The 24,178-nt window shown below is 40.8% G+C and overlaps 1 protein-coding gene across 3 annotated transcripts in view; it reads right to left on the reverse strand.

The window, feature by feature from the left end:
- RNLS (renalase, FAD dependent amine oxidase) overlaps window positions 1–24,178 on the reverse strand; it is a 572,873-nt gene that overhangs the window by 111,999 nt on the left and 436,696 nt on the right. For 2 of the 3 annotated variants that reach the window (XM_029609825.1, XM_029609824.1), the window contains exon 7: window positions 15,333–16,730. The exons of the other annotated variant lie outside the window; for it this stretch is intronic. In XM_029609825.1, the coding sequence (XP_029465685.1) occupies window positions 16,578–16,730 (153 nt within the window). In that variant the 3' untranslated portion in view covers window positions 15,333–16,577. Of the gene's footprint in view, window positions 1–15,332; window positions 16,731–24,178 lie in introns of those variants that run through there. 3 annotated transcript variants of the gene reach the window in all.

Consider the following 24,178-nt stretch of genomic DNA (forward strand, 5'->3'; position numbering starts at 1 on the left):
AAGAAAACCACATGCAAATACACAGAAATTCCAAACAAATGAATAATCTTTTCTCTGACTGGGTGAACTGCAAAATGTGCAGTCAATTTTCTCCTCTGTGAAGAGACTTTTCATTTTCAATCAGCAATCCAAAGAGGCCCGCAGCCAATCTCGTCTGCCTGTCTCTCTAGAGCCTGCAGAAGACCTTGTTTTCTATCAATAATAAATTCATCAGAAAGCAGAGTTGCTTACCTGTAACAGGTGTTCTCCCAGGACAGCAGGATGTAGTCCTCACATATGGGTGACATCATCAGGTGGAGCCCTATTGTGGAACACTTTTGTCAAAGTTTCTAGAAACTTTGACTAGCACACTGAGCATGCCCAGCATGCCATGATCCCTGTGTCCACAGGGGTCTCCCTTCAGTCTCGTTTGTAGCAAAAAATGCGAGCGAAAAAATAAAATAATAAACATAAGCGGACCCAACTCCACGGGGTGGCGGTTGGATTTCATGAGGACTACATCCTGCTGTCCTGGGAGAACACCTGTTACAGGTAAGCAATTCTGCTTTCTCCCAGGACAAGCAGGATGGTAGTCCTCACATATGGGTGATTAGCAAGCTACAGGCTGACTCATATTACAACAGGCCAATAGCAGACAACTCGTGCAGGAGGCACAATAATTGGGGTGCTATTGGCAATGATGAGGCAGCCTGAAATCACAGCAGGAGGTTGTGGAAGGAGTTGGGGATTATACCGGAACAAAGTTTTTCAAGAAAGATTGGCCAAAGTCAGAGTCTTGATGGATTTCCTTATCTAAGCAGTAGAGGGCTGCGAATGTGTGAAGAGAGCTCCATGTTGCAGCCTAGCAGATGTCGGCAATTGGTACTGAACGATAGTGTGCTACCGATGTTGCCAAGGCTCTTACAAACTATGCCTGCACTCACCCCTGGAGATGAAGGCCTGCTTCCTCATAACAGAATTTGATACAGTCTGTTAGCCAGTTGGAGAGAGTTTGTTTGCCCACTGGAGCCTGCAGCTTGTCTTTGTCAAAGAAGCAAAGAGTTGGGTGGATTTCCTATGCAGTGCAGTGGGGTTTAGATAGAATGCAAATGCACGCTTACAGTCCAAGGTGTACAAAACCCTCTCGCCCTGGTGAGAGTGAGGCCTTGGGAAAGAGTGGGCAGACTACAGACTGAGTAAGGTCAGAGGCTGTCCACTTTAAGAAGAAATTTAGGGTGAGTACGGAGGACCACTCTGTCACAGAGGAACCTAGTGTCGGGTGAGTATTCAACAAGGGCTTGTAACTCACTGACCCTTTTAGCAGAGGTGATGGCTATGTTAGAATTTTAACATTATAGGAATGCAAAGGCTCGAACGGGGAATGCATGAGCCTTGTAAGCACTACATTTAGGCCCCATTCCATAATCGGTGATTGTAGAGGAGGCTTAAGTCGTAGAAAACCCATGATAAGCCGACTCATAAGGGGTTGAGCTGTTAACAGGGCATCCCTTACTCCCTGGTGGTACGCTGAGATGAAACTGAGGTGTACCCATGCGGAGGATGTCTGGGAACCAGAATCCAAAAGGTATTCTAGATAGCCTACTAGAGATGGAGTGGGGAAAGAAAAAGGGGCTAATACCTTTTTGTGCACGCCATTTGGTAAATCTTGCCGATTTCAAATGGTAAGATTTACGTGTGGAAGGTTTTCGTGAAGCTACAAGTACCTGAGAATATCAGTGAGTCTGTGTTATGAGGTTGACCTGTGGGCAGGTGAATTGGTTCCTGGAGTGATAGGTTGAGAAGTATGGGGAAGCATACTTTTCAAGGCCAGTACGGGGTTATGAGAATATTGAAAACCTGTCCTGTTGTAGGTTCATTAGAGTTTTGGCTATGAGCGGTATTGGAAGAGACGCATATAGGAGGCCTTTGTTGCAGGGGCGAGCAAATCTGTCCATGGCTAACGCATTTCGAAGCCTGTGTAGGGAGTAGAATCTGTCCACTCTGTGGTTCGATTTGGATGCAAGAGGTCAATAGTTGGTTGACCTCAGAGCTTGAACATTTTACTCACTACACATGGATTCAGAGACCACTTGTGGGGATGGAGATATCGATTGAGATGGTCTGTTAGAATGTTCGGTATGCCTGTTAGATAAGTGGCCCGGAAATGCATGGAGTGTGCAAAGGCCCAGGCCCAGAACTGCACGGCTTCCTGGCAGAGCAGATAAGAGCCTGTGCGTCCCTGTTTGTTCGAGTACCACATTGCCACTATGTTGTCTGTCTGTATCCACAAAGTTTTATGTGAGAGGCACTGTTTGAAGGCATAAACGGCTTAATGCATGGCTCGAAGCTCCAGGAAGTTGAACTGAGACTTTTCATGGAGCGGCGATGACACATTTTGGGTTTGGAGGGTGTTGATACGAGCTCTCCAACCCAAGTTGGATGCGACCGTGGCCAAGATCATCTGAGGATTTGGTTACTGGTTCGGTGATATGGATCAGGGATGAAAGGGGTTGAACAGGTTAGAGCCACTGAAATCTTAAAATCCACTGAGTTTTTCTCATGGCTAGTCTGGCCATAGGAGTGATGTGGATCATGGAAACCATGTGGCCCAGCAATGGAAGAATTGATGGGCTGAGGCTATGTTGCATGCACGCAGAGATGTGGACAATTTTATAGGATGTCTGCACGGGCATTGGACAGGAAGGCCATTGCAAATGTAGTGCCCATATCTGCTCCATATGGTATTTATGGTAGTTGTTCAGAATTCCCAGCCAAATGTAGTAGATTTATAGTGAGTCTTAGAGAATTTAGAGCTCCTTGTTTGGATGGACTCCTTATTGGGCAGTCATCCAGATAAGGAAACGCGTGAATGCTGTTGTTCTTTGTAGATGAGCAGCAGTCACTGCTAGGCATTTGGTGAAATACACAAGTTGTCGAAGCTAGTTCGAATGGCAGAACATGGTCATGAAAATGTTGTTGACTCACTATGAAGCTTATAGAAAGTCCAGAGAATAGAGGCAACCCCCATGTTGTAGTAAGAAAAGCATGGTGCCAAGAGACACCATTTTGAACTTTTCTTTCTGAAGAAATTTGTTGAGATTTCTGAGGTCCAGGATGGGCGGAGGTTGCCTGTTTTCTTTGAAAGTAGGAAATAGCAGGATTAAAATCCTCTGCCTTGTTACGACCGTGGAACGGCATCCCAAGCCCTGGTCCTCAGTGGGATGGATCGTTCTATTCTCTGGCAAGGTTGAAAAATCCAGGAGCCTGCCCAACTGGTGGAGCTGGTGTGATCTGGATATTAGTTGGTCTCACATTGATGCCAGTGCAGTATTAGTGCCAGAACCGAACAGGGAACCATGTCGGTGCCGGCAATGATGTTTCCCTCGGTGCTTGGCCCGGTCATTCTCCAGCACCGAGGAAACTGCCACCAATGTCCAGAATGGTGTCAGTAACAGACGGTTACCGTGGCAGTGACGATGTTTCCCTCGGTGCTCGGCCCGGTCATTCTCCAGCCCCGAGGAAGCTGCCACCAATGTCCAGAATGGCGTCGGCAACGGACAGTTACTGTGGCAGTAATGATGTTTCCCTCGGTGCTCGGCCTGGTCATTCTCCAGCACCGAGGAAGATGCCCTCACTATCCCGGATGGCACTGGTGACGGACAGTCACCGTGCCTCTACTGCTCCTGGCATTGTTTCTCACCCAAGGCTTGCACGGGGCTCTGGTTGAGAACCTGAAGTATGGAGCATTTTCTTTAGTCGAGGGCATCGATGGATGTGTCGATGGTGGCTTCGATAGTATCGAAGGCATCGACGGGGGCATTGACGGCATCATCGATGGGGGCATCGGCATCGATGGGGGCATCGACAGAGGCATCGACGGCATATTCGATGGCATTGACGGTGGCCCTGGCAGCATCCACGGTGACCACAATGGGAACCGTGGATGTCCCAATCCCTCTAGCCCAGATGGACCCGGTGGGAGATCGCAGCAAGAACACTCGTAGGCATTGTGGGGCAGACCGAGGGTGATAGACATAAGGAGAAAGAGGGCTGCAATTCGGTTGGTAACCCGGGGGAACCGATAGTGAGGTGACAGGAACCGACTGGAGAATAGGGCATAGTATTCACTGAGCGTCGATGAAATGTACGCAAATGGAGACCCATGTAGGGAAATTATTTGTGAAGTAAAACTTCACGTGTTTCTGTGAGGAAACGTTGTGAGAAAAATATCACAGAGCTTCTAAATGTGAGGCAAACTGCAGGGCGGAAATAAAGAGACTGAAGGGAGACCCCCGTGGACACAGGGATCATGGCAAACTGGACATGCTCAGTGTGCCAGTCAAAGTTTCTAGAAACTTTGACAAAAGTGTTCCGTAATAGGGCTCTGCCTGATGACATCACCCATATGTGAGGACTAACATCCTGCTTGTCCTGGGAGAACTCATATTAACTATTCAGCTCAGAGACTGTGTTACACCTGGTCTTTGTTCTGTTCCACCTCTCCAGTAAATTGTATGTTTTATAACTCCTGTTACCTGTTCAATAAAGTTGTGGAAGTTAAGAAGCAAATCTGTCTCACATAACAAATTGAATTAAAGTTAACTATCTGTCTAGTTCTACACCGTTAAGTGTACAGTAAGGACAGAATATTTTGACTCTACTTGCTGCCTTCCTGGGGATATACAACTAAATCTGTCATATGGCAGTTACTCATCAGTGCAGCCAAAAATGTGGGAGAGCTAGTACACCTCAGGCGAGGAAGTTAAAAGAGAGTGGAGAAATCTAACCAAGCAGAAAACTGACATGACTGTGTGTTTAGATCCATCTGTCTGCAGTGTCAGTAATGATCATCAAAGAGTGGCACCAGCATAAGATCATTCTCCTGTTCTACAACCATATGATAGTGTAGGTACAGCAATGGCTACAACACACAGTCTGCTGCTGTCTGTAAGCTCATACATATGAGCTCTGCATTCAAATGAAAACAACGGAGCCTGATATTGAAAAGATCTAAGCACCTAACTTAAGGAGTTAGGTGCCTAGATCTGGCAAATTGAAAATGCTCCCTATCTGAGCTCCTAAATATAGGTGCCAATTTTTATTAGGTGACTACAAGGTGGATGGGACCAAGGGAGGGTGAGGTCAGGGAAACGAACCTAGGTGCTCAGCACTGATTTCTAGCACTAGGCGCCTAACTTAGGCAACTAAAGATAGGCAAGTGAATAGCGGGCCAAAATTTAGGGGACACTATTTTAGGATTCTACAGCTAGGGACCTATATTCAGCTGAACTTAAGCTTCTAAATTTTGAAAACTTAGGTGCTTAGGTTTACTGAATATAGTATGTAACGTAGCTCAGCTTTATTTGAATATCAGCTGCTTGGTCAGCTGAAAAAAAAATCTTTTGAGGCTAAGACTGCTCTTTAGCTTCAAGTCTCTGAATGCCTATCAATGTCAATGACAGCAAAGGCCTTTGTCCACTGGGAACCTATTACTTAGAAATACATTTGCTCAAGTGTGTGCCATTGTATTACCTCTGTTACCTACATAAGAACATGCCATACTGGGTCAGAACAAGGGTCCATCAAACCCAGCATCCTGTTTCAAACAGTGGGCAATCCAGGCCATAAGAATCTGGCAAGTACCCAAAAACTAAGTCTATTCCATGCTACTGTTGATAGTAATAGCAGTGGCTATTTTCTACGTCAGCTTAATTAATAGCAGGTAATGGACTTCTCCTCCAAGAACTTATCCAATCTTTTTTTAAACCCAGCTACACTAACTGCACTAACCACGTCCTCTGGCAACAAATTCCAGAGTTTAATTGTGTGCTAAGGAAAAAGAACTTTCTCTGATTAGTTTTAAATGTGCCACATGCTAACTTCATGGAGTGCTCCCTAGTCTTTCTATTATCTGAAAGAGTAAATAACTGATTCACATTAACCTGTTCTACACCTCTCTTGATTTTAAAGACCTCTATCATATCCCCCCTCAGCCGTCTCTTCTCCAAGCTGAAAAGTCCTAACCTCTTTAGTCTTTCCTCATAGGGGAGCTGTTCCATTCCCTTTATCATTTTGGTTGCCCGTCTCTGTACCTTCTCCATCGCAACTATATCTTTTTTGAGATGCGGCGACCAGAATTGTACACAATATTCAAGGTGCGGTCGCACCATGGAGCGATACAGAGGCATTATGCAATTCTCCGTTTTATTCACCATTCCCTTTCTATTAATTCCCAACATTCTGTTTGCTTTTTTGACTGCCGCAGCACACTGAACCGACAATTTCAATGTGTTATCCACTATGACGCCTAAATCTCTTCTTGGGTGGTAGCGCCTAATATGGAACCTAACATTTTGTAACTATAGTATGGGTTATTTTTCCCTTATGCATAACTTTGCACTTATCCACATTAAATTTCATCTGCATTTGGATGTCCAATTTTCCAGTCTCTTAAGGACTTCCTGCAATTTATCACAATCTGCTTGTGATTTAACTACTCTGAACAATTTTGTATCATCTGTAAATCTGATTACTTCACTTGTCGTTTTTCTTTCAAGGTCATTTATAAATATACTAGCTGTTAAGCCCGTAACAACGGGCTACATTAAAAAAAATTTTTCGGTCCATTTCCTTCCCCCTTCCCCCTCATTCTCCCCTCCCCCTCTATTCTCTCTCCCACCTCACCCCTCTAGTCTCCCTCCCTCCCTCTCTCCTCCCTCCCCCCTCCCCTCAGTCACTCCCTCCTCAGTCACTCCCTCCTCTCTCCCCCCTCCCCTCAGTCACTCCCTCCTCAGTCACTCCCTCCTCTCTCCCCCCTCCCCTCAGTCACTCCCCCTCTCAGCTCATTCACAACCCCTTCGGATGGCACAAAAGGAAGATCTCCGGGGGAGGTCCCTCCCTCCCTTGCGAGCACCGCCGCTCCTCGCTGCCGCTACCGCTCCTCCCAGCGCCATTTTTGTTACAGGCAAGCTCTGACTGACGTGTTCGCCCGCGCATGCGTGGTAGAGCTGCTCTCTATTGCGCATTTGCGGCACGTCGGTCAAGCTTCATTTATATAGTAGATTGAAAAGTACGGGTCCCAATACAGATCCCTGAGGCACTCCACTGCCCACTCCCCTCCACTGAGAAAATTGTCCATTTAATCCCACTCTCTGTTTCCTGTCTTTTAGCCAGTTTGCAATCCACAAAAGGACATTGCCTCCTATCCCATGACTTTTTAGTTTTCTTAGAAGCCTCTCATGAGAGACTTTGTCAAACACCTTCTGAAAATCCAAATACACTACATCTACTGGTTCACTTTTATCCATATGTTTATTAAACCCTCCAAAAAAAATGAAGCAGGCAAGACTTCCCATGAGTAAATCTATGTTGACTGTATTCCATTAAACCATGTCTTTCTATATGCTCTACGATTTTGATCTTTAGAATAGTTTCTACTATTTTTCCTGGCACTGTAGTCAGACTTAATGGTCTATAGTTTCCAGGATCGCCCCTGGAGCCCTTTTTAAATATTGGGGTTACATTGGCAACCCTCCAGTCTTCAGGTACAATGGATGATTTAAATGATAGGTTACACATTTTAACTAATAGATCAGAAAATTCATTTTTTAGTTCCTTCAGTACCCTAGGTTGCATACCATCCGGTCCAGGTGATTTGCTACTCTTTAGTTTGTCCATCTGGCCTACTACATCTTCTAGGTTCACAGTGATTTGGTTCAGTTCATCTGACTCATCACCCTTGAAAATCATCTCCGGAACTGGTATCTCCCCACATCCTCATTAGTAAACACAGAAGCAAAGATTCATTTAGTCTTTCTGCAATTGCCTTATCTTCCCTAAGAGCCCCTTTACCCCCTTTATCATCTAGCGGTCCAACCGACTCCCTCACAGGTTTCTTGCTTCGGATATATTTTAAAAAGTTTTTATTATGAGGTTTTGTCTCTACGGCCAACTTCAGTTCAAATTCTCTCTTCGCCTGTCATCAATGTTTTATACTTAATTTGACAATGCTTATGCTTTATCCTATTTTCTTCAGATGGATCCTTTTTCCAGTTTTTGAAGGATTTTTTTTGGTTAAAATATTTCACCTCACCTTTTAATCATGCCGGTAATCGTTTTGCCTTTCTTCCACCTTTCTTAATGCGTGGAATACACCTGGACTCTGTGTTTAGGATTGTATTTTTAAACAATGTCCATGCCTGTTCAACCCTTTCAACCTTTGCAGCTGCACCTTTCAGTTTTTTTCTAACTATTTTCCTCATTTTATCAAAGTTTCCCTTTTAAAAATTTAGTTTTACAGCTGTAGATTTACTTATGGTCCCCCTTCCAGTTATTAGTTTAAATTTGATCATGTTATGATCACTATTGCCAAGCGGCGCCACCACCGTTACCCCCAATGTCAATTACAGGTCAGGACTGACCTGTAATTGACATTGAGAGTCATTCTAAGGAAGATACAACCCCGATACAGAATTTTACAAAAATTTAAAAAATACGTAGAAGAATAAAGGACTTGAGCCAATGATTAAATGTGACCTGAAGTGGCAAAACCTCTAAGCAAAAAACGCTGGTATGCCTGCAGGTGTTATGATGGCTCCATAAGTAACAGCACATTAAGCAAAATCATATTTGCATGACGTCTTTCTAGTGAAGTGGGTAATTAAAATCTCCCATTATTATTGCACTGCCAAACTGGTTAGCTTCCCTGATTTCTCTTAGCATTTCATCATCTGTCTGACCATTTTGTCCAGGTGGATGTAGTATACTCCTATCACTATGCTCTTACCCAACACACATGGGATTTCTACTTCCCTCTCTTCTTCTTGTCTCCCCTGTCCTATTGGTGCCCTGTGAAAGTTTTCTTTGCATATTTGTGGGGGGAGAAGGGACAGGAAGGATTGTGGGGGGGGGTCCTTACTGGCCAGTCATGTGCCCCTGGATGAAGCCTCCTACATGGGGAGGCCCCCCATTCACTTTTGTGAGTAGCCAGGTGATGAGACTGAGCCTCTCCACAAATACTGAATAATTTTCTGGATTTTATGTACATGTTAATGAATATTTATTTATTGTATTTATTTGTATTTTTAGTGTTTGTTTTGTGTTTTATTATGAATGTTATATATGTAATCCACTCTGGACAATATTATTGGAAGTTTAGCAGAATAGAAAAATCGCTAAATACATAACTCACTGCTGAGTGGAGGAGTAGCCTAATGGTTAAAGCAGTGGGCTATGAACCAGAGGACCAGTGTTTGAGTCTTGCTGTTGCACCTTGGGCAAGTCACTTTACTCTCCATTGCCTCAGGTGTCAACTTAGATTTTAAGACCTCTAGGGATAGGGAAATACCTATAGTACCTGAATGTAATCCACTTTGAAGCGCTGCAAAAAGCAGAATAAATAGCTAACTAAATAATGAAGTCTCTGAATGCCTGCAGTGTTAAGTGGCCAGACTAGCCACAGCAATGATTGCACTGATCCTGAGAATCATGCCACCTGTTTCCACATTGTTATGAAACCTCTGTGCTTTTGTACATTGTGAGATGAGGAACAATGCTTGAAGAGTCTGTAATATGATAATGCTTTGTTTAAGATGACCTATTTATGGTATAAATATGTATATATGTGTGTAAAAATTTGTGCAAAAAAGTGTGTGAAGGCTGTTCTTCTTTTCGCAAAGAGAAGTATGATCAAATGCATTTATCCCTAAGGGCCTATGAGTACAGTTGTAAATGCTCAGCTCTTGTGCATGCATTAATTTTTCAGGACCTCTGTTTCTAGTTACCTGAGACCTCCCATGTTCAGATTAGCAAGATCTTATTATTTAGCATGCCCTCGCTAAGTAGGATGATCCCATTAGAAAGTTAGCATGCAGTTAGCAAGATCTCACTAAATAGCATGGAGGATGAGCTTACCATGCTATTTAGTGTAAACTCACTAACCCTTAAGAACATTCTATACTGGGTCAGACCAAGGGTCCATCAAGCCCAGCATCCTGTTTCCAACAGTGGCCAATCCAGGCCATAAGAACCTGGCAAGTACCCAAAAACTAAGTCTATTCGATGTAAAATAAAGCCGATTGAAGAATTAAGGTATCACATTCAAGGCCAAGCATATCGGAAGTGGGATTCAAACCCACAACTCCATCAGGAGACCAGAACACAAAGCAGAGAAAAGAAGAAACACTTAAGTTTAGAACCTTAGACCACTTAGCCACCAAGCCAATGAAAGCACAGCGATTCCTTCATTTGCATATGTGGGATCACACTAACGTCTTCTAGGCCCTCTTTGAATATGCATGGTAAGGTTTTCTTGTATAGCTTGCTGTTTTTTTGGAGGCATACCAGGGCCTTAATGTGCATGCTAAAGTTTATTGCATAGGCCCTTTTATGCCCAAATTGTGCATGTTTGTGTCTGTTGGTGAAGGAGGAAAGAAGCCACTAAGCTGCTATTCAGAAACTTAAAATAAAAGCTGGTTTTTAAAAAAATTTTAAATCCTTTCTTCCTTGTTCTGGTAGAGGCTAATCTATAATATCTTAATATGGTTTCTGTGAGTTTCTGACTTCTTTTACACAAGGAATTTCTCTAAAGAAATGAGAAACAGATACAGACCATATTAAGAGGTCACTTCTAGGCACAAAAAAAATCTACTACTCAGCAGGAAAAGGGAAAACCAGAAATTCCCAAGTGCTTTTGACTCTTCAGTTTTAAAAGTTTTTTTTTATATGCTGCTAAATTATAATTTCAATGCTTATACATAGGAACTGATTCTTTAAATGTGTTTTCATAGATTGAGAATGGGAGAAAAGCCATAGTGAATCAGATTCAAACAGTGTACGCTGATGCTTAGAAAGAAATGACTGACTGATGCATCCATACTAAACGATAATATGTATGGGACTGCCAAGTTATTATAAGCATTTGATTTCGAAAATTAGCTTTGATCAATACTGTCACCGAATGCTCATCCAGTCAGATTAATAAGTTTCATTTTTAATTGCATAATTATTTATATGTCTGTGAACATCTTTTTACAGTGGATTGGTAAATGAAAAATTGGCAATTGAACTCTCCTCAGATATTCTTGCTGCTGATCTAAGTTGTATTATTTGTCAAAGCCTTTCTCCTATGCTTTGTCTCTAGAAGTCATCCCTGAAAAACAAAGTATAATTTTGTATGGGTTCTGTAAATATACCATGTAAATAATAACAAATGTACTGTTATGCACAATGTTTGAATATGAATATCATTTCAGAAACAATTATACTATCTAGCTACATCAACAAACTTTACCAGTGTATTATAGATCTGTGAGGTGATGTTTAAGGACTTGATTCTGCAAATTGATTTTTATGAATTTTAGAATTTGTGTGTTGAGTTTAGAGTGGCAGGGCTGAGCATGCTCTCGGGATCTTGGGAGAATCCTAGCTATGTCTAAGGGTAGGATTCAGGATACACATGTACCTAGTAGGGAGCTATGACAAGAGTTGCCAACTGGCTCCATATTTTTAGGACAGATTAATGCAGTCCTAATTTTACCCCATTGTATACTGGGCCTTATTCTGATTTCCCTATTGTATTCCTTAAGAAAAGCAAGATTAAAATTACCTGCATGCAGGGGAGTAAAACCAGGACTAGCTCAACCTGTCCTGAAAATCTGGAGCCAGTTGGCAACCCTAGCTATGATCTGTGATACCTCCTTTCCTCACCCTACAAAATACTGTTGTTACAAAGGTTGGGTTATAGAGGGAGAAGAGTGTAAGAAATAAATAACAAAAAAATAACAGGGGGGCTGGGATAGGTAGAGAAATTGCTGGGTAGCTGTTAATGAAGGATCGCAGCACTAAAACCCTAGTTGGAGAATGTTCTGAGTGACCTGGAAAACCCAGAAAAGCAGGAGGAAAACACCAATCCAAAAATAAAATGTGTTAGTCTTTCAATTAGGATGCCATATGACACTTCATAATTTATATTAATTTAAAAGTAAATGATTAGTATATATACACGAACGTGCACGGCTTCTTGAAGAGACATGGCATGAAATACATGTCTGGGTAAGATAATTCAATATTTGGATAACAGTATTCATGTTTATCAGTTTGTGGGAAGGTTTTCCAAAAGAATTGTTAAATAAAAATAGTTGGAATTTTAAATTTCATGTGCACTGAATCAGTAAGCAGATATGCAGTACTTTGATTGATATGTGACACCAGCTAGGCTGTACTGTACTTCATCATAGGGAATGTTCCAGTATTATGAGATTACCAAGGATCAGTGTCACATAGGAATGACATGTGGTGATCCATCCTCTGAAGGGTCAGTGGAGGGGGACTATAAGGGTGATTCCACAAGCCACTGAGGGGTTCTAAGTAGAGAAGTCAACATCTTGGAGGCAGCCTGGGGAAAAGAAGCTGCTTGATGCCTCAGGGCTCCAATTCTATCCATAGGAGAGGTGATTCCCTTCCTGTAGGCGGTGTGGGGCTGACAGGGAGATCCAGCCCTTGAACAACAGGAAAAGATTTTGTTCCTGGCAAGCCAGCCATCTGTGAATAATGTTTGGTACAAGAGAAGGATTCTCTAACATTGTTGTGGAGATTTGAAGATTCTGACAATAATAACGGAGTCCAGTATGGTTTAGAAATTGACTTCAGAAGCATAATGCAAACTTCCATTTATGGTCACATAGATAATTCCATTTCTCAATTATGTGATTAGAATGGGCATGTGTGGCATGCTAATAAAACTAAAGTTTCTCCCAGGGACGGAGAGAAGAGATTGTAGAAGAAAAGAAATAAACAAAGCAAAGTATTACTATTTCAAGTAATATAAAAATACTGGTGCTTGTACATTTACATAACACATTTGAACCTATACACTTTCTAGGAAGGATGCCATGCCAATATAGTCATAGAAGAATGTATTAGCATTGGAAAAATAGAAAAAATAGTTATATGCAACTTGTGAACAGAAAACTACAAACCCCACCCTTTCTTTCAATGGTCAGTTCAAACAAATTGAAATGAGTTCCTAAAATTCCCATCTAAATTCTGGCCAGAATAGTACCATATATCTTCTCAATTCAACCTCACATGATTGCCGAATGCTTTAGATAAATTTCTCTGCAGTTCAAGGGTGATGAGGAAGTTACAGAATGCATGGGGAATGTTTGATGACTTCCTGCACTGCATGTGGCCTTGGCAATTACTTTACCTCGCAGAGATGTCACAAAAATCTCACCAAAATAAAATAAAATGTCCTTTCTACTTTGAATAAAAATTGCAACAATCTTCTGATTATTCCCCAAAACTCAGTTTTCCTAATACTAATAGGGACTATTCTAATAATATTATTCAGTTAGTTGAATTAAAAGAAAACCTGCAAAACAACAAAACCTATGGTTTTCTATCAGATTACCGGAGAAGAGATTTTTTTTGCCAAGCTAGCTCACTAGCAGACCATCTGGAGAAAGAAAAACTCCCCTCCCCCCTGCTCTCAGCCCAGGAAGGCTGAGATTAATCGAACACTTTATAGACTCTCTCTTTCCCTTCCTCTGCTTTGAAACAAAGGCGACCCAACCTTTTATTTCCAGACTTCAAATGGACAGCTAAGAAGTCTCATTAGTACTCAGTCCCTTGCTTATTGGCTACAGGGATGAGTAGGTAATGTATCACTTAACTAAGGGGTAGGTTTTCAAAAGGTACACGCGTGCTTCCATGGGCGCGCACTACCTGTCACGCAAACATGGCTGTGCGATCTTATAACATGTGCGTTCAAGGGGAGTAGAGATATGCAAGTACACGCGGACTAGGAGGGAACTTCCCAACCTCTTAGCCTAACCTCCCTTCCCTTTCCCCTATCCTGCCCTCCCCCATCCCTATCCTAAATACCCCCAATTTTATTATTTTACCTTTTGCTCCTGCTTCCCAGCAGGAGCAAGTTGCATGTGCCCTGCAAATGGCCGCTGTGCCAGGCGCCTCTAGCCCCACCCCCGGACCACCCCTTTGTCTTGCCCCAGGACTTACATGCATCCCAGGGGTTTGCGCGCGTGGCCAGGCCCTTTGAAAATTGGCCCAGCGCGTGTAAGGCCCAGCCACGCGCATAAACCCCGGGCTTTTACATGCTTCGGTTCTGAAAATCTGGCCCTAAGCTTTTAGGAAAAACTTTGCTATTTACAAGTTTAAAATTCCACAGGGTGTCACTGTTGCCTGGCCAATGGCTTCTAGCCACTGGAATTGCTGGCATTTGAAGATACAGTCTATCAAAGTCTTTCTCTCTTCCTGCCCTCTTTGGAATTCCAAAAAAAGGAGCATAGGTTTCAATTGTCCATTGTAATCATGAGCTAATTGCTTTTCAAAAAGTTATTTGTTTACTCCCTGTGGCCTATATTTCGTGACTTCAAAAGAAATGGCCAGAAGCTATCTTATTTATTACTAAAATTATACCTTATCTAGACAGGAAATGTAAACAGTTTAAATAAATAAATAGTCCTAAATCACTGGCTTACAATAAGAATCTATACTCACCTTTCGTAACTTTCTGGAAGTTAAGAAATCGTTTAATGTTTTCATTGTATATTCTGGACTCCTTCCATTGTTGTATGCTGACTTTTGAGATATCTTGTCTCAATAACATCTATTTTTATTTGAAAAACAGCACCTTGAATGTGGACTGGTTGTTTTTCAAGATGTTCATCCTTTAGGACCCTACATGGTATTTATTTATTTAAAATATTTTGATGCTGCCACAATACCTATAGCTCTGAGCAGCTTACAATAATAAGACATTCATAAGTAAAAAGACTAAAACTCAATACGCAAGACAAAAACAGAATTATCCTGTCCCCATCACAGAATCTGCATCCCCCAACCCTCCAATAAGTGGGTCAGTGCTCAGCAGGAATTGGATATACAATCTCCCTTCCCAAGGTGAGGTTACAGATATTTGCACTGGATGTGCACTTGGAAAGATGCAGTTGCTTTTGAACATTCAATAAACCTTTGGAGAGAAGAAATAAATTGTATTTGTCTAGTTGTTTGGTGTATTTTCACAGAAACCATGCAATAATTTGACATTAAAGGGGCACTATCAGGTTTGGTGAAATGGAATGTTGAAAATCACTGAAAGATACAATCTGTTAACCCAGTGTTATCTGTTGACAGCTATTTGATATTGCTTTCATTTTCTGAGGACTATTTGGTTATTTCTAACCTTTTCAATGAAAATTTAAGAATGACAGAACCAGAATGTTACATATCACACCGGTTGACATTTATTTAGGGCTATTAATGTCCAGTAGCAAAGACAATTAGAGGAAAATTTTATACTTATTCAAAACAAAACCCATATTGATTTTAGCTACATATTTGATGAAACATTTTTTTTTAATAATAAACATTTCTTAAAGAACAATCATATAAAACAACAATACCAGCCATAAAAAAGCAATAAATTAAAACCAAACAATATTAAACAGAGCATCCACAAAAAAAACAACTGATTGGAAAGAGTAAAACAAACAAACACATAATATTGTTCTCCAATCTATTGTAAAAATAAGTTCTCTAAGTTCGAAAAGCTCTTTATTTCACACAGCTGAACAAAAGCTGGAGATATACTTGCAATAATGTTCTCTGTTCCATACAGTTGAAGTAATTATTGGAAATGCATATTCAATTATGTATTTTAAAAGAACTTTCTCATTCCCATCTGTAAAAAGCATTCTCATTCACATCCATGGTGAATATCCCCAAGGCGATTACTAGATTTGCATACTGAACATATCTTTTGGAGATGTTCATATACTTATACTCAGAAAACATTCCCAACGTGGAACATGTTTTGATCTATAAACAGGAAATCCAATAATAGGAATCTCACATTCATTGAAAAACAGAAACCATAAACTACAAAGACAAAACAAAAGAAAAAACATAGGGAAAATTACAAATTGATTTGCCTTAAAGAATAAATTTTACTAACAGTGTAAAGTCTGCAAATGCCTGCCATGAGTTAAAGCTGAAAGATCACATGATACCTATCCACCAATTTAACATTTATAGAGGCAGATACGAAGGCATCACACATAGCCTTCGTAAATAGGCAAAACATGGCACAGCATCATGAAGGTAAATTGCATCAAAGACTTTAGATAAAAATCCCCCATTCAATCTTAGCATTAATGCTACCGTATTAGGTGCTACAATATTGACCAGCAGCAAAGACAGGTAAATTAAAGCAAAAATGGATCAGCAAACAGCTCAATACTGTCATAGCAGGATGGGTTAATAAATGTCACTGACTTTTAAATCCCATTTTAATAATCCTGACAATGTCCCTTTAACTGTGCTGCTGAAAAAGTTATAAAAGCAAACTAGAAGTACAGATTGGCCCAACAAAGTCACAAAAGACAACTGATTTCAATAAAACTTAAATTTATAAAAGTTACTTCCATTAGCATAAATATAATCAACTGTTTGTATTAGTAGCCACTTATGCAAAAGAATAGCTGAAGCAAATTGAGTTACAGATGTAGCACGTTTTATGGTAAAACAAAAAATCAGTATATCACTAAGTGAACATATCAAAACACATTAAAGAAGCATTATAAATTAGCCTCTAATGCTTTCACAATAGAAATGGCTGAGACTGTGCATCCATCAAACCCCGAATGGGTAAATCCATCACCGCCACATACAAGCAGAGGTTTGTTATGAAGAATCATTTGCCCAGGACAGTCAGCAACAGCTTTTGTAACCTATAAAAGAAGCCAATATGAGAATCAGTAGATGCTAATTACTTAGTAATGTAGAACCTCATTGGGATCCCTACTAAAGTGTGGCCTTATAGAAAGGCTGTGCATTCAGAGATGGAGAGAAGAATATACCATCTATGCTACAGCACCCCTATGTGAGGCTTATGCAATGGTTGTTTCTTGTCTGTATAAGACAGTGACACCCCCTCCCCCCCCAAGGAATTGTGGATTTTTTGGTTGGAAGCCAGAAGGAGAGGAATGTTTCTTTTCTTTTCCGTTTCTTTGAAACTCCTAGGCCCCAGTCAGTAGGACAAGGAATTTTTGAAATGTGGGAGGACTTTACCAAGATGATTTTGTTCCTGTTTGAAATTTCAGCTGAAAAGAAATTTTCCACCCTTCCTTCCTTGTTTGTTGTGGGACTTTGATTTATTTTCCCATCTCTTTCTCTCAGATCAGTAGGGTTAATGCCATCTTGGCAGAAGTTTGGAAGAGGTTGGATACTTGTCTAGTATTCAACTTAAGTGGTAGAGAAAAGGAGAGTCTATGGCACCCATCTGGTGTTATCTACCACCTGTGCCTATCTGGGTCTAATCAGAGTAAGGAACAAAGAAGAGAAGTGGATTTTCAACTACCGGATCCAAGGTATTGGTCTGGGGAGTTTAGATTGGGAAGACAACCCCACTATTTATAGCAACCCAAAGAGGCTTCAAAATTCTAATTCAGAATAAGGAGGGATTGATTTAAGAAATCTAAGAACCACAGATTCATTTATTTACCCACTTGTCTTATTTGTATATATATATATATATCTGGAAGATATTTGTACAGAATGTCATATTTTATGTTTACACCAAATCATCAGTAAAGTTGTGTTAGAACACCAGCTTTGCATCCAATTTAGTAACTGGTATCTATTAAAGAAGCAGAAAATCATGCCCATTGCCCAGGAGATTGTTCTTCCCCCTATGGAGAATCATGTAGGACCTCGACTAAATAAAGTTGAGTAAGTGGGAAAGCCACTGGTCCTAGGATTTGTGTGTGTGCCCCATGGACACCTACATAAGACCTCAGTCCGGGGATTACAGTAGTGATTCCATGCTCGTGCAAGCAGGACAAAATATATCTATAGCTAAAGAATCCAAATTAAAAATTTCAAAACCAACACATTTTAATTACAAGAACATATTTTGAATAAACAGATATTTGCAGAATTGTTTGGCATTAGTATATGATGATAACAGAAATTTTCAGTCAAGCAGATGCATTATAAAGCTGGAAAATGCAAACTGATTTATATACTTATCACAGTTTAATCTACATCGGAGTTTCCTAATCTTCTCCCTGAGGCACACTTAATCAGGCGGGTTTTCAGGATAACCGTAATAAATATGTGTAGCCTCTATCCCGTTCCGGTGCTTTATCATAGACTAGGAGTGCTACAGGTCTGAGCTCAGGTCTGGATGGGGAGGAAGACTTCTCTTCTGGGGGTGCCTGGCACTGTTGATCACGATCTCCAGGACTACTTCACACTCTTTATCAGATAGGTCAGAAGGTGCCAGATACTGAAAGAATTTTGGCTTCCCTGCACTTCTACCACCACAGGAAGAAACCAGGAATCACAAAAGGGTCCATCCATCCTCAGTAAGTCCACACTTGGGTAAAATTCAATGAAAACACTGGAGTCTGTATTTGGTGTTGAAATGAAAGATAGTCTTTATGTAACTTGAAGAAGAGGATCCTGGTCAAGATAACAAAAATAAGAATCAACATACATCCAATGATCAATAAAAAACAAATGGTTTCTCTGTCCATCCTTACTCTGCTCACTTCCCTTCTTGCTCTTGCACCTTCATCCTGATTGAAAATATCTTCATCAGTGAGACTGGGATAACTGGAGTTATTTCCAGTTCTGGCATGAACTGGGCTGAAAGGAGAAAAATATCCCCAAGCAAAATATCCAAACTGGGTTCTAACAAGTTAAAATCTTCAACTATAAGTCACCTATCAAAAATACAAGTCTCTTGAGTTAGTGGCTCAAATGTTTACATCCTTCTCTTTACCCAATCTGTTAACTGGTCAAATGGGCAAACAAATCTCTGATTCCAGTCCTTTGGGATACCAGGGATATGTCCTTCCCTCAGGCACTTGTCAGTCAAAATCCAATACGTCTTCTCAAAAGTTTCTTCCTCAATACCTCTTTGACAAATGTTTGAATTGGCAAAGAGGCATTGAGGTATCTGTGAGGTCCAGGGGGAATCTCCAGCTGTCCAATCCATTCTCTTTTGAATCTCTGGGAAAAGTTTCAGCTCCTCACTCTTCCTCTATTTCCTATCCTGTTGTATTGAGATCCAGGAGGAATCGCTAGCAGGGATTCCTCTCTCTTCCTCTATCACCTTTCCACTAAACCTTATGGGTCTCTCCTTCCCTCTGAAGCTTGGGGCATGCTCCAGCATACTATATACCCCCAAAAAGCCTATCCCCCCAAAAGGTAGGGTTATAGCACTGGGAGGAATCAAAAATATTTAAACCCCTCCTACTGTCCCTAGACAGAAAAAAAATCACATAAGAAAACTGTTAGTGACTGGTGTAGCCCCGTCACATATACATGAGATAGATTGCCGTATATTGGAGACCCAGGGTATGCAAATCTATCTCATACATATTCATTGTGGCAATTCTGAATACCCAATGGATAGGTGTGCCTCCAGGAAAGACTTAAGAAACACTAGGAGTAATTTTCAAAAGCATTTACACATGTAAATGTAATAACTATTGTAGCAATTTTCAAAAGCCATTTATCCACATTAAGTGCTCTTACGTGGGTAAATCCTCTGGACAATTCAATGGCATATATTGTAGCAGTTTCAAAAGCCCACTTACAAAGGTAAAGTGCATTTAAATGTGTAAAACCCAATTTTAATGCATGCAAATGTTTTGTAAAATTAGGCCCACTGATCTACACAACAGAAAATTGATATCTACAGGAATTAAGATTCAAAACATACTACTATTGTACTACCTAGCTCGATACTTTCAAAGCAAAGGTAGAGGTTTATGTGGATAACTTTCAGATCTTGTATTATTTATTTATTATAAAAAAATTTACAGCCTGCTGATCTACAAAACTCAGTGGAAACAAAACATTCACAATATTCAAAAGCATATAAAAAATAACAGTAAAATAATGAAAATAATAATAGGATAACATAGACAAACAGTAAACAGTAAAACTACCAATAAAGCCTGGTAGAATTCTAATGTCACCTAATCCTGATTACACTGTCCAAATCCCTGAGTAATCAATAGGAGCTCTCTTATCGACATTAATAATTAAGCTATAAAGCTGCAAGATGCCCACTCATTAAGTTGAACTTCTGAAATCTATAGCAGATCTCCATCTACACCTTCCTCCTATGCCTTTTCTGGGTCTATCATCAACTCTGCTCCTGATCGCATCCACCATTCCACAAACTCATGCACAGGGTGGAGATAGGACCTTAATCAATGTCCATTTCACAGCCCTCTTCTATGTAGTCCTGTTGAGGTACCAGGTCCACTCTATATCCTATCAGTTCTCTACACAAAATAATATTTTTTTTTATGTCTTTGCTTATAGTACCACAAAATAATTACCAGATCACCACCACTGAAGATGTAATGATTAGTGAGAACTCAAGCTGACATCCATAATCCATGTTCACAGTAGAATGAATAAAGAGCCTATGCACTAAACCTTGTGCTAAAATATTTTTGTGTATGCATGCAAATATTTTAATAAGCATGCTAAAAGGTCACTTACTGTACTATACTAACAGTTCCCTCGATAGCATATTCATTCTATTAGTGTGCACACTAATCCAAAGGTGTAGGGTGTACACCGGGAGATCCCATACATTTAGCCAATGTGACCCCATTTTAGACCTTGAAAATTCATAAAAATGGCCTTAAATTATTATTATCTACATAACCAGTCAACAAATGTCTTTAAAAATAATGATTATATGCTGATATACAATCTATTTCCATTTGCTCCTTTCATTTTTTCTTTTGTTTTTTTTGTGGGGGAGGTTTTTATGATCAGGGAAAAATTTAACTAAAATTAAAACAATTCTAACATTTCCTTGCTGTCTATTTAGTTCATCTAAGTCTGAAGTGATTAAGAAGATGAAATACTGCCATCTATAGACAACATAGTCCTTCCTCTTGTATACCTCCTGTGACATTAAATATGCACCTTGCTATGTGCCTCTAAGACCTAAGGAATGAGTGATAGTATACTCAATTCCCTGCTCAGCTGCTGACTCTGGTTCCTAATATTTTCTTCTAAATGAATAATCAATTCAGACAAAAATGTAATCAGTCTTTAGGATAGATCTATGAAGAGTAACTCCCAAACTGGCTAATCTGAATGTCCAAGGGTTTTTACAGGTGCATTATTCTTCTATGCATGAATGGAGATTTGCATCTGGTTTGTATACAAAAATATGTATTGTTATTAACAGTGAAACTTACTATATACATTCATATGGGTTTTGATTAGAGAAGAATGCTCAAACCATATATTGGTCACATGGGTCAATTTAAATGCTAAAAAGTGAACTAGGTCAATTTGAAGTATTACAGTGTGCAAAATATTCTTCTGTGTCAACTTCTGAATCAAACTCAAGTAAGACCAAAATGTAGAGGGTATCAGGCCTGAATTTAGTTGTATTTAAGAACAGCCATACCATGAGTGAAGTGCTTAAAGGTATGTACTGTCACTATGTGTAGATAGGACTACCAATAGCATTAATGCCCATGGCAGTGCTCATGACTAACTATACTAGTAATCATAGTACAAAACTCCCATTTGAAAAACATGATAATGCATGGACAATGGAAACCATGAGCTAGGATTTCAAACTTTATACTACTAGCGCAAAAATGTTTTTTCCATCTTTGTACTATTAGGAAGAAACTGTCATAAGGCTGACGACAAATAGATTGTTCTTTTGCACTGGATATTATACATTCAACCAATAACACCAAATGTGTGTTCCTTTTTAAGGAATGGGATTTGATGATATAGTTTTTAAAATATTATAGTCAGAAATAAATTTCAAGTAGTAAAGCATAATAGTTCTTCTTTATTTGGACAGGGCTATCTTAAGTTAGAAGAACCATTGTAAATTATTTTGTGACCTTAAATTTCCAGTGAAACTCTATGGGTAGCATGACAATCATATAGGACTGAAGTAATGTTCTTAGAAGTCAGGCAACTTATATATTTATTTATTTATTTTATTTATTTAATGGTTTCTTATATACCGAGGCACGTTTGCAAAACATCACCTCGGTTCACAATGTAACATAACTTAGCATCAAGCTTTACAATAATAATAATAATAATAATAATAACTTAGGAACAAGCTTTACAATAATAACATTAACAGGTAGCGGTTAATAGGGCAGGGGATGATAATACGAGATATATATACAAATGTACATGTTAGTAGGATGTAGTAGTAGGATCATCTCTCTATACCTCAAGAAACCCATTAACTTATTAGTTCCAGTTTCACTGTCTATATCAGTGGTTCCCAACATGCGGTCTGTGAACCACCAGGAGTCCATGAGACCATCCCAAGGGGTCCTCCAGAAGGGATTTAGCTATGGAGAAAATGAGTGGGCTGCAGCTACCTGTGATTAGCTGAGCTGCTACCTCAGGTCAGGAGACTGAGAGTGGGGCCTATTGGCCCCCAAACTTTCACCCCACATTGCTGCAGACCAGGAGGAGGACAGGCAAAGAGGGGCTGTTCGCACCCATTAGAATCCTCATACTGCACTGCCACATGTTTAGTACAGGTGGGGAAGAGACGGACCGATTGTAAACCCCACTCCTGCACTTTGTGAGGATGTGGGGAAGAGAGGGGCCGATTGCAGCTGTCAGAACCTTTTCAGCTTCTGCTATGTACTGAGTAAAGCAGAGGAAAGTTGGGTTATCACAGTGGTGAGAAACATTTCTCACGAGATAAGGAGCGGGGAAAAAGAGAACTCTTTGCCTTAAAAATTTGCCTGGTGAGCCTACAAATTCTTACTTTGTGAAAGGGTGAAGGAAACTTGCTTCCCGGTTCCCGGAGCGCCGCCCACGGACCAGCAACGCTGACGTCATCATCTAGCGACTGACGTCTTTAAAAGCCAGTCTCCCTCGGCGCTTGTCGCCGTCCCGGTGCGTGTCGCCACTGGGAAGAACTTGGGCTTGCTCGGATATTCTTGTAAAGTGAGTAATCACCTTTATTTATCCCAACGCTCCCAACCCGCCCAGGTTAGAGTTTTTTTAAATAGAGAAGACTTTGGAGAAAAGTAATACTTGGTACCATTAATAAATTTCTTTAATAAAATGCCGCATACAAAAAGAAAGGCAAAGATAAGAGAGGCAACAACACCCTCTTTATCTGAGCCACTTCAATTTCAGATACCGGCATTCTTTTCATCCACTCCTAGAATTCAACCGGAGGAGGTGGTCATTGTAGATAGAGGCACTGAGCGGGTGCCTGATCTACCGACCGAAACATCTCTTAGCCCCGGAGCTCCGTGTACCCCTCCACCGCCACAAGTAATTTCTACAGAAGTATTTCAAATTTCCTCTTTAATAAATGAAGGCAATGGAGAGGACCTAGCTAATAAGGGGAAAGAAGAATCAGGAACAGGAATAGAATTGAAAATACTACCAATTAAACCAAATGAAATAACACTGGATTCTTTATGGTCTGCTATTGTTTCTCTGGAAACTGCAATAGTAAAATTAATGCAGCAAACTATTGATGCGAATCTTCAATCAAAAAAACTGGAATCCTTGATAGAAAAAATTGATAATGAAAAACAAGGGATGGAATTAAGATTGAATACACTTGAAACCTGTCATCAAAGGTTTACAAAAACTGAGATATTGTTGCGGTCCCAACCGCTTCCCCTCTCTTAGGGCTCAGGCCCGCCTACCTCCGCTTCAGTGATCACCGCATTCCGCCTGCTCCGGACCCCGGGGGCTTCTCTCACTCCACGTGGCGGCCGCCATTACGGGCCTGCTTCCCTTCGGTCTCGCGCGCGAGGACGTCCGTCTTGAGCATCCAGCTCCCGGAAGCCCGGCCCCGCCCGCGCTGCTGACGTCACGCCCAAGTCCCGATATAACCGGCGATCAGACTTTCTCTCATCGCCTTGCAACGAGGTTCACAACTTCTTAGTTGCTCCCAGTTGCGTTCCTGTTGATCTCCACGTTGCCTGCTTCTGACTCCGGTTTGCTTCTGACTCCGCTTCAGCTTGCAGTCAGCCTCTGACTCCGGTCTGCTTCCGACTCCGCTTCAGCCTGCAGTCAGCCTCTGACTCCAGTCTGCTTCCGACTCCGCTTCAGCCTGCAGCCTGCTTCAGACTCCGGTTTGCTTCTGACCCCACTTCACCGGTTTGCTACAGACTCC

The sequence above is a fragment of the Rhinatrema bivittatum genome, chromosome 7 (genome assembly GCF_901001135.1).
Source record: "Rhinatrema bivittatum chromosome 7, aRhiBiv1.1, whole genome shotgun sequence".
In the NCBI taxonomy this organism is placed as follows: domain Eukaryota; kingdom Metazoa; phylum Chordata; class Amphibia; order Gymnophiona; family Rhinatrematidae; genus Rhinatrema; species Rhinatrema bivittatum.